Here is an 11,169-nt window from a genome sequence, read left to right on the forward strand (position 1 = left end):
CAAGAGCGTAAACCTGTTTTTCTGTGACCACGTGGTGTGTTTGGGTTTGGATCGGGACTGTGGTTGCGGGTGTTTTGCTGAAATCCCCGGAACCGAGCGGAGAAGATGAAGTGTGAGGGGATTGAGGGCTGTGAGAGGTTCCTCAGCCCAGGAAAAGGCCGTGGTGTTAGAGCAACCAAGCATTTCGAGGTGGGAGACCTGGTCTTCGCGTGTCCGGCGTATTGCTACGTGCTGACCGTGAATGAAAGAGGGGCCCACTGCGAGTTCTGTTTCACCAGGTATCCCGCTCGGGTTCTGCCACAGCGCTGCGTCTGCTCTCTCACATTCCCATGGCTTTTTTTTTTTTTAAGGCGGGTCCGTTAATAAGTGACTTTCTCTTCTCCACAGAAGGGAAGGTCTGTCCAAGTGTGGCAAGTGTAAGCAGGCCTATTACTGCAACGTGGAATGTCAGGTAGGCCTCGAACACGTCTCTTTATCCGCTTCCACACAGTTTCCAGATCCAGAGACCGCAAATATTAAGCATGTGCAGTACGCAGCAAGTGTCGTTTTTATTTTACTTTAAAGGCGATGCTTAAGACTGGTTTTGTTTCGCAGCTTTTTATTCGCGTTGGCAGTTCCACCTTAAAAAACTGCAGATACCGCGAGACGCCGCTAGGGGGTACTATTCACCTGTAAACCGTTTGATGCGTTTTTTAATAGGGATGAAATGTGACTAACGTAAAATAAATGATCAATTAATTAATAAAAATGGTTTATTATAAAATGTATTTTTGCACTTCCATATTTTTTTGTAATTTCCAAATGCATTAATTTATTTTATGCATTTCCAACTGTGTTTATCTTCATTTCCAACTTTTTCTTTATTTATGCATTTATTTATTTAAATAAACAATGATGCATAATAATCAGGTGAGTTGTATATTTTGTTGTAGTCACAATAATAATAATAATCATCAGTAGTAGTAGTATTAGGGGGCCAAGCACCAAAAATGCACAAGTATATAATTGTACTCAATATGTTCAGTTGTATTGTAATCTGTAACTTTAATTATTATTGATATTTCTTCTTCTTAATAATAAAATAACCCTCCGATCGTCGCGGTGGTTACGTTTTAAAACCTCGATAAACTGACGCCACCCAAAAAAAGCTATTTTATGCTTACAGTACTGTACTGTATTACCATTTTGCTTTATTTTTTAATCGATAATCATATTATTATAAATACATTTCATTATTTAAACATAAAACTCCATAAAAACAATTCCGCGAGAGACCGGGAAAATCAGCCAAACTAAATAGTTATGTGGCAAATGCAATTCTGTGATAAACCAGAGGGGGCGAGTTTCGAACCGCGATAAAGCGGGGGATTACTGTAATAATAATAATATTACACTTTCACACGAAAGTCATTCTTTATAACCTGTTCTGAAATGAATCACAATAAAAGAAGACATGAATATATCTTGACATGAACTAAGAATCGGGACTAAAAGTGGTGTATAAAATAAAAATAGAACGGCTAATAGCTTTTAAACCATCGCCTGATAAATCACTTGTTTTTCTGTTTGATTCGTTGCCTATCAGTGTTTGTGTAGCGACACCACAGTCAGCTCATATGTTTAGCAACATGCCTTGGGGACGAGGGGTGTTTTTTGAAGTTAGGCTAAAAAAAGCAGGACTTGAAATAGCCTTGACTGATTCAGCATAACAGCTTTTTGAACATCGCATACCACATTAAGTCTCCATTTGCTGTTAGAATAACCTCCACTCTTCTGTGAAGATGTTTCACTAGATTTTCTCAATCCTAATATCTTTGGGCATATATAATATATTATATAGAGACATTTCAATAAAAAAAAAAGGTCCTTCTAATGAAGACTTGAGATATTTTTATATTATTATATTAACAAACGTGCTAAAATTGGTTATTTGACTTTTAAATTGGAGCTTCCCTGTTTCTTTTTTTAAAACAGATTGGAGCCCTCTACTGGTATAGTTTTGTAACTGCAATCAGTTAAGGTGGAACGGTGAAGAAAGCTGCGGTTACTGTTCATCATTTCTTTGGATAACCTGCTGCGAGTACAGCAGCTAAATATATCAAATTTGTTTAGGTAAATGTCGACACCGCAATTCATTGTTCATCAAAGGTCACCATATTTTAACTTTCTAACGCATTGACATCCGAAACTTGCGTACTTGTCTCCACCAGTACGCAAGTACGGTAAATGGAATTCAATGGAGCGAGAAGTGTAGCGTGATCTATGAATGGACGAAATGGGGGAAACCGGCTTCAGCTTTTGCCTGATTGCCATTTCATCCTGAACCTTTGACCTAACAGGGGTGATCTTAAATGGTGTACTAAGGTAAATCCAAACTTGGTGTCAACACATTAAAAAACAAGTTTGGATTTAAGTGTCCCGGTAACTCATAGGAACCCGGTCTTACAAGGACACGTGATTTCTTTAGATCTGTTAGTATTTTAAATATACTGCTAACAACTGTGTCGGAAGACACATCCTGTGGTCATTGAAAAGTTAAGTTCATTTGTTTCAGAAGGGTCAAATTTGGTGATCAGCGATTCGCCTCTAGAGGCCGCTCTGGTACTCTATAACTCAACCCTGAAAAACTATCGTATGGATTATTGCAGATAGTTTCAGCAATCAATCGGTACAGATTAATCTGAAAAAACAATGAATGAAAACTATGACTTTTAGTCCTAATCACTAGGGAAAAAAGGGTCTGGTTTCTATATACATAATTGTTTTTAAAAAGAATAGCAATTTTATGTACATTCACTTCAAAATAACGTAACAACATCTATATAAAACCGGAGTGGGTCACCTTAGAAATTTAGAATTTTTATTTTTTATTTTTAAATATGTTGTAATCTACATCAATTCAGCCATTTCATGAGTCAGATTTGGGCTTGTATAGGGAAGAAGACTGATTTATGTAGCCGTTGCTGCTTTGCTCTTCACCTTTAGAAAGGCGACTGGTCCATGCACAAGCTGGAGTGTTCCGCTATGTGTTCCTACGGGGAAAACTGGTGTCCCTCGGAAACGGTGCGACTGGTCGCTAGGATCATCGTAAAACAGGTATGTGCAGGTGGGGGGTTCGTGGTTTGAACATTCAATCTAAAGACATATATACAAATATATCAATCTTTCCAGTCCAGTCTACACCAAGCACACTGATTTACTTCTGAATGTTTCAGGTAGACACGAGTTTGTGTGCACATATTAGACAGATTTGTTGGTGTAACGATTGCCGTATCGTCATCCGACAGTGTTGTTTGAAATTTCCCCTTTTTCTCTTTGTTAGAAAGTCCAGACGGAGCCGACTCAGTCCGAAAGACTGTTATCCCTGAAAGAGTTTGAATCACGTAAGTCCAAGTTACGAATAAAAGCTCTCGTTCTGGCTAAAGTTCAGCTTGAATTCTCAAAATGATTATAAAGCACTGGGCAAATATTAGTTTATTAGAATCAACATTTATACACATTAGGATCTGATGATTGTCACGGTCTGGGAGCATAACGAGCAGAGAGCGGCGTCTGTAGAGTCAGTGCGTATTTAAGTGGCGGTCAAACAGATGTTGCTCCACTGTTTTTCTAGAAACGTCAATGGTTCAAGTACCAGGATAGAGTAGAGTAACCATGCATGTCTTCATAGTGCCGTGCCGTGATGTGATGGAGTACAGGTTTTCAAGCAGGTCTAACTATAATGGCACATCCGAAAAGGGAAAGACAGAACATGGAAGATGGCTTAGATGCTGAGGTGTAACGCAAAACAAAAATTTACAGTTTGGTGCCAACCTCCGCTATTAAGTCACGGTTCGGTTTAATTTAATTAATCAAGAAAAGAAAATTGCAGCTTGTTTTTTTTTCTTTTTTTTTTTTTTATTAACACAGTTCATTATTATTAACCTTTGTGAACATCAATAGTTTACATTTAAAAAAAATGTTTTACTCAAAATGAATATATAAATAAATTAAATAATTTATGCAAATTTTTTATTTAAAAACGTTTATAAAAAGAAAACAGTTAATCAAATTAATGCAAAACTCTTATGGGTTAAACGGAGAAATCAATTAAATTGGCACAAATTAAATTGATTAACTAAAATTGAATAAATAGAAAATTTGAATTTAATAGTTTAAATTTACTAATTCTTAATATTGTTTTTATACACCTATTAACACAACCCCTTTTCCTCTGAATTCAAGATATGGACAAGATCGACAACGAGAAAAACGAGATGAACCAAACCGATACCGCTGCACTCCATCACTTTTATTCGAAGTATCTGGATATTCCAAGTAACGACGTCCTCACAGAACTGTTTGCGCAGGTACGTTACTTTATATGTTGAGTTCTTAGAAAAAGCATTCAAACACACCTCACCCTCACTCAATAGCAGAAAGCCGCGTTCTCACCCGAGCCTGTTACTGACCGCAAAGCCGTTCTGTGTTCCAGGTGAACTGTAACGGTTTTACCATCGAGGACGAGGAGTTGTCTCACTTGGGCTCGGCGGTCTTTCCAGAGTGAGCGAGACGTTACGCCGTGTCCCTCGCAGCCTTCTGATATTAATATTTAACTTTTTTTTTCTCGACTTTGTACCAACTTTTTTTTTTGTATCCCAGTGTTGCTTTGATGAACCACAGCTGTAGTCCGAACGTGATCGTGACTTATAAGGGCACAGGAGCAGAGGTCCGTGCTGTTCAGAAAATCAGCCCTGGAGAAGAGGTGAGAATCTGACTCGAGTTCGAGGCTAGACGCAATGAGACGCATCGGAAAATGTACTGTAGAAGCGTCGGTTATATTTCAGCAACCCGTTAGTGCTGGATGTCATAATACAGTACAGTAACCCACTCTTTCCTGACAGATTTTCAACAGTTACATTGACCTCCTTTATCCCACTGAGGACCGAATGGAGAGGCTGAAGGACTCATACTTCTTTACCTGCGATTGCACAGAATGTACCACTAAATCGAAGGTGACGTTTTCGTGCCCCCTATACATGACATTGTTCGGTGGTTAACCCGTCTGGGTAGTTTGCAAGCTAGTTTTTACTTTTTAGCTATTTGTAAGATGTTTTGTGTACATCCATCGTTGATGGAAGAGAATGACGAGAATAACTCTGACCAGTCTATTAAAATCAGAATACTTCATTGATCTCATAGGGAAATTGTTTGGTTGCAGTTGCTCACAGTAAAAGATGAGAGTAAAAATATAAAAATGAGAAAGTATAAAGAAATATACGTATTAAGTTTTAATATATAAAGTAAAAAAAAAAAGCTACACTTTAGTTTAAGTAGAAACACATCAGGTTTGGTGCCTACAAGTATGAAGCTTGCAAGGTGACCAATAATGTATTTCATGTGGGGGCAGTATTGCTACCTTTAAAGCAGAGTCCCGGGTTCAGTTCCGATTACTATGCGCCATGTCTTTCCAGTACACCTGCGCCATCTCCCTCCCCCCCACCTCCATTCTAGCTAGCAGCACCAACACGGTCTGGAGTGTGTGTAAATCTCCTCCTTTACTGCTGCGCAGCCGTTTACACCCCAGCAGAGTCTCTTAGTCGGTGCCAAATGTTTCTCACAGACCCCCGCTGACTAGTGGGAATGTAATCAGTGTTTTTTTAGAATTCACACAACTAGAGTGTGACAGTGCATCTGCTATCACCCTACCAAAACATTATGCTCGCTCAGAAAACCACTCAACCTAAACATGTGTCTAAAGACTGTAGAGTGGGCTTATTTCACTAAAATGTTCATGGACCACTCAGTTTGTACCATCCACCACCACAAGTTTAAATCCTAGCACCACCAAGCTGCCCCGTTGGGCCCTTGAGCAAGGCCCTTAAGTTGTAAGTCGCTCTGGATAAGGGCGTCTGCCAAATTGTATAAAAGTAAATGTTGACATTATGTCCCAGAATTTGCCCATTTTTCCTGCTTTTAACACATCAAATTTTGTATTACAGTACTCACTATAAATGTGACATTTCTATGAATTCTCACAATTATTCACCTCGCTCTATTCTTTGGGGTGGCGTCCATTTATCGTGGTAGGTTTTGACACGTTAACTACCGCGATAAACGGTGGACGACTGTAAGATCAGGGATTCTGCGCAGTCTTTTAAAAAAAAAGCTACAAGCAAAATATTTTACAAGATTTAAATTCACTGTTCTGTCTTAAATAATTTTAAACAGGTCTTAATTTTTGCGATGTCTTTGGAACACTACCTCTTATGCCCATTGAAATGCTCCCGCAGCATTTTTGAAATGTTTGCGGTGTTTTAGTTCATTCTTGCACTAGTTCAAATATAATTTGGATAATAAAGCGGATTTAATTTGTCAGCTATGGGGAAGTGCAGGTTTAGCGATACTTAGTTTGAAAAAATCTTTTAAAATCCTAAAGTTTAATGGTTATAACATGTTTTAAAAAGTCTAAAGTTTGACTTTTTGAAACCCACAGAAACCCTGAATATACTAATTTACTGTATGCGACTTTACAGGACAAAGCCAAAATGGAGATTCGCCAGAAACTGAGTGCTCCTCCAGAGCCTGAAGAAGTTCAGAAAATGGTGGTTTATGCCAGGAACGTCATCGAGGAATTTAGAAGAGCCAAGCACTATAAGAATATCCTTCCCATCCATTTTCTCTTTGTAGTAATCTTTTTTTTTTTTTTTTTTTACTGTGAATAACATTTATAACTTGATCTCTTGTGTTCTAACTATCATGTATATTTTGAAAGAACAAATATAGCTCTACTGGCTACTCTGCTATATAGAATCCCGTATTTAATTGCTTTAATAGGGAACAAACTGAATCAATTTTGGCAAAATCGGCGCTCACAAGTCACCTGACGCTCATCAAGACACTAAAGCACACGCAGTCGACTTTTAAAGGTCCTTGACTTCACAGCGCCTCCCAGCGAGCTGCTCGAGATCTGTGAGTTAAGTCTGGAGAAAATGGGATCCCTGTTTGTGGAGACCAACGTGTACATGCTGCACATGATGTACCAGGCTATGGGCGTGTGTCTCTACATGCAGGACTGGGACGGAGCCCTGAAGTACGGCGAGAAAATTGTGCATCCCTACAGGTCTAATGGATTATTTGTATAGATGAGGATTTTTGATCTAAAATAACCATGACGATTTTTTATTTATTTATTTTTAACACCAACACGTTTTCTTCCACTCACAGTGTGCATTATCCTCAGTACTCCCTCAACGTGGCTTCTATGTACCTGAAGCTGGGAAGACTTTACATGGGACTGGAGAAAAAAACGCAAGGGGTGAAGGCTTTACAAAAGGTATCGTGTGTTTTTCGAATTTTTTGAAACATTCGGTCTCTCAACCCACACAGCTTTTCACAACTCCGCATGTTACCGTACAAGTCAAATATTTTAGTTACTTTATTTAAATTCGAGGTCATTCCAAAATAATATAGCGGGAAAAAAAAATCAAAACCAGACTACGGCTGTAGCTATCGATTACTTTAGTAATCGAGTATTCCACTGAATATTCCACTGGATAAGAAATACTTTATTGCTGAAATTGCATACAAGGATATCTGAAAACGAAACCCATTTAGTGGATTTAATTGAAATATTACAACAAAATGGCGATAAATAAAGTCGCAATTAGGCAAACTTTGTTTTTTATGTGCCGAAAATGGGCTTCCATATGAATCTTCTCCCCATTCCGCCATTTTTCATTCAGCACCATCTTTGGTGTTTACCTGTTCAGAGCGCTTCAGAGTTTAGCGGGTGGTGCGTCAGTAATAATGGTCCGTGGGGAAACGCAGTACTTCGTTTGAGGATCGTTTTTTATATTCGAGTTACTCGAGGAAGAGTTTCAGCCCTAAACCAGACAGTTGTTTCCTGTTCTGTTTCTAGGAAGATGCAGCTCTACCTCTGCCATGTTAATCTCTATTATATATGACTCTTAGGACACGCCTCGGTCTCAGTAGTGTTGTGATATTCACAAAGCAGCATTCCTATTGGTTTGTATAGATTGTATTTGCCAATAACCAATTAAGTTTTTTTATATGGGCACTGGATTACAAAATAATAATAATAATCCATTTTAAATAGTACTGAAATTTATTACAAAAATAAAAGCAGTACTGAATTATGAAAAGGTGCTAAATGAAATATGAATGTATTAATTACCTTAGCACCTTTATATTAGCAAATATTGAGGAAAATAAAAAGGCACACATTCAAACCTCTAGAGCCCTGTACTGTATAACGCAACCCGGAAAAACTATCAGTATGGATTTTTGCCTCTAGTTCGACGAATCGTCGACCTCTATTGGTAAACTCCACGGCTACAAAGTTGTGTTGTTATTAAAGTAAATAAAACAAACATTGAAACTTGCGTGCTCGATTTCTATTTCAGGCTATCGACATCATGAACATCGCGTTTGGAAAAGAGCATCATTACGTTGCTGAGATAAAAAAGGAAATGGACGAGTGCGAGTAAACGACACAAATTCGAGAATGACTGTATGGCATGCAACTAATACCTCTGCTTGGGAACCTTTTTCTCTTTTTTTTTTTTTTTTCTTTGACAGATGATTGCTGATTTCGGTCCTTGATATCGAGGTGCTGGTTGTGTTCGTTGTCTGCACTATGAATAAATATGCACTGTTTGTTTGAGCAAGGGCTAATCAATTAAGAATGACATGTAAATTGTCCTGAACAGCGTCTTCGTTAAAGACGCTCCTTTAACCTCTTTGCTGTACAGTTGCGTCGACTATACCGGGGGGGGGCACGACTGTTTGTTCGGACACACCGGATTTGATTCCAGTCATAAGATATATGGATGAATATTTAGCATGATTAAAGACATGCATGCTTGTTTTAAGATGATGTTAGGAGTGTGGTGTGAAAAATTGCCTTCAATTCTTGCCAAAGCCTCTACCCTAGACTTTGTTGTGGAGTATTGTTAATGCTGTTATATGAACTAGATTAGTCAAAAAAAACGTTTTCATTAAACACAATGACAGATAAAAATGGTCATGTAATATAGAGTAGGTATACGGTGGGGTTGAAATGTCTGGGACCAGAATTAGTTTTTTCTTCGGTAAGACAAAAAAAATCAACATAAGTAGGATCGAGAGCCTCGCCTGCTTATACGCGTCCAACAAAGTGACCAACGGAGGTCGTATTTCCTCCAGGCTCCGTAGGAGGGACGGCACATTCAAAGAACAACAATATGTAACCACTCGTGGTGCAACAGAGCACAAAACTTGCATTGCATTTTTTTGAGTCACGGATGATTTTTCGGATCAGCAAACGGAGAAGGAGGAGACAAATATTTGTTTTCTTTAGCTGCACCCCTAGTGTCCACGATTTGTAATAGCAGCATCCAGGAGTCGGTTTGGACATGAGTTTGCGAAAGAGTGTCCCTCTGTCCGACCTACACCAATTTTATCGGATCGAAGTGTAAAGAACAAACCGATCGTAAATGTCCGAAACACAAGGCGACACTAACAATACAGAGTATCCAAAAGTATTGGAACGCCCAATATCCAGCCATTTGAAGATAATGGTTAGAAGTGTTGAATGCTGACTGCATCCCAGGCCACCTCACCCTACATCAGTACCCGACTTTACTAACGTCCTTTACGGCCGAATGTTTTAAACTAGGACGTGCAATTAGATCTATTAACTGTCGAATAAATACTAAGTATTAACGTTAAACTCTTCCCTTTTTGTTCACATTTGTCCAAATACTACAACGTTGTTATTTCCAGGTTTAAAGCTGGTCTCACATTTTTGAATCTCACTGTATAACAGGACACAAGGACGTTTCTCCAAAGACATCTTATTGCTAGTCTCTAACACCAGGGGGCACACTTTTATGTCAGAATGCATAAAAATCTACACTTTTAATGCAACCGATGATCACGGAAGACGAACACCTAGTGATCTTGCACCTGATTTGTCTGAAAAGTCGGGAAAGGTATATTCAGAATATTACCAAATATACACCAAATATTCTCTTTGGGGAAAAAAATTAATGTAGCAGCATTTTATCTTCAGTAGCGTCGATGTCCGTAGGCATGATTTTGGGCATGAATTTGGACGTTTCATCTCCAGGTGCACAACACACACCTGTTCTAAAGATGAGACCAGAAAAGGATTTGTGTATGTTATGTACCCAAATGACTTTGGAATATGACCAAGAAAATGGAAGCATGTATTTGCCATTTATATTTGGAGTAAATAAAATAAAAAAAACCCAAAAGAAAAAAGTTTTTTTTGTTGGAGTGTGACGTGTGTGTAGTCAGGACTCCGGAGGCGTTTTGTGATTGTGATAGCGAAGTAATCATTTTTTTTTAAAGTTTCAGTAAATGTTAATTTATATATTTAATGTTGCAGAGTTTAAATGATCAGTACCATAAATGGCAGTGAAAAATGTTCATTGGCACAGCAGCAAAAGAGAAATTTATATATTTAAATCTATATATTTAATTTATAGAAAAAGACAACCTAATTCTGGGTTATTATTATTATTATTAAACTGGTTCATGCTAATCAGCAGTGATGGAAACAGTTGTGGTGCTTTAATACATATGAAGAATCCACTGAATTTGTAAGTCTTCATAAAAAAAAAAAAGCTTGTTTTCCCAAACAGATTACACACAAAGTGAAATTTATTCTCCAGACAGTATTTTGAGGTGTTCATCTATTGAAAATGTTTTCATAGAAACTCCTCACATCCCCTTTACAACCTACTGGCTAAATATTCAGCAGGAGAATTAAACTCTACAATATCTGTGGCAGGAGAGGGATCATGTTCTCCGCCATCACTATTAATGGAGAGATATACATTGTTTTGTTCTGTATTTATGCATTATAATCTACAGTCACTGATTTGATCAAGTACTTTCAATATTTTTACTATTACAACTTGCTGATGCATGTATAGTGAAGTTGCCACATAGATATCCCTGAATTTACATTTTTCTTACGGGAAAACTCGTATCGATAGACCAGTAAATTGGTTTGCGAGCACGTTTCCGGAACGAATTACGCTCATAAATCGAGTTTCCCATGTATATTGAACAATATGTAGCTAAAATTTGACCTGTTCTTGCCTAAAGAGTAATGCAAGTTGCCAATGTATAGACGCCAGCCATGTATTATGGCAATGG

The 11,169-nt window shown here is 38.1% G+C and overlaps 1 protein-coding gene across 2 annotated transcripts; it reads left to right on the forward strand.

The window, feature by feature from the left end:
* smyd2a (SET and MYND domain containing 2a) lies at positions 1–8,878 on the forward strand. 2 transcript variants are annotated; one of them, XM_046855344.1, is made up of 12 exons: positions 1–278; positions 388–451; positions 2,986–3,096; positions 3,323–3,383; positions 4,225–4,349; positions 4,475–4,542; positions 4,642–4,744; positions 4,884–4,994; positions 6,516–6,639; positions 6,928–7,102; positions 7,207–7,315; positions 8,406–8,878. In XM_046855344.1, the coding sequence occupies exons 1-12, from the start codon at positions 106–108 to the stop codon at positions 8,487–8,489; spliced, it is 1,308 nt and encodes a 435-aa protein (XP_046711300.1). In that variant the 5' UTR covers positions 1–105; the 3' UTR covers positions 8,490–8,878. The 2 variants fall into 2 exon arrangements, with proteins under 2 accessions (XP_046711300.1, XP_046711301.1); XM_046855345.1 differs by lacking the exon at positions 1–278 and adding an exon at positions 1,975–2,112.
* The last annotated feature ends 2,291 nt before the right edge of the window (positions 8,879–11,169 follow it).

This window comes from Silurus meridionalis, chromosome 8 (genome assembly GCF_014805685.1).
Source record: "Silurus meridionalis isolate SWU-2019-XX chromosome 8, ASM1480568v1, whole genome shotgun sequence".
In the NCBI taxonomy this organism is placed as follows: Eukaryota; Metazoa; Chordata; class Actinopteri; order Siluriformes; family Siluridae; genus Silurus; species Silurus meridionalis.

Bases quoted from the DNA above. Each gene is read 5' to 3' on its own strand.
- smyd2a (XM_046855344.1), top strand. From the start codon at position 106: ATGAAGTGTGAGGGGATTGAGGGCTGTGAGAGGTTCCTCAGCCCAGGA. The intron at 4,350-4,474 runs GTACGTTACTTT...TCTGTGTTCCAG, and splicing joins TCACAGAACTGTTTGCGCAG to GTGAACTGTAACGGTTTTAC. The intron at 4,543-4,641 runs GTGAGCGAGACG...TTTGTATCCCAG, and splicing joins GGCTCGGCGGTCTTTCCAGA to TGTTGCTTTGATGAACCACA.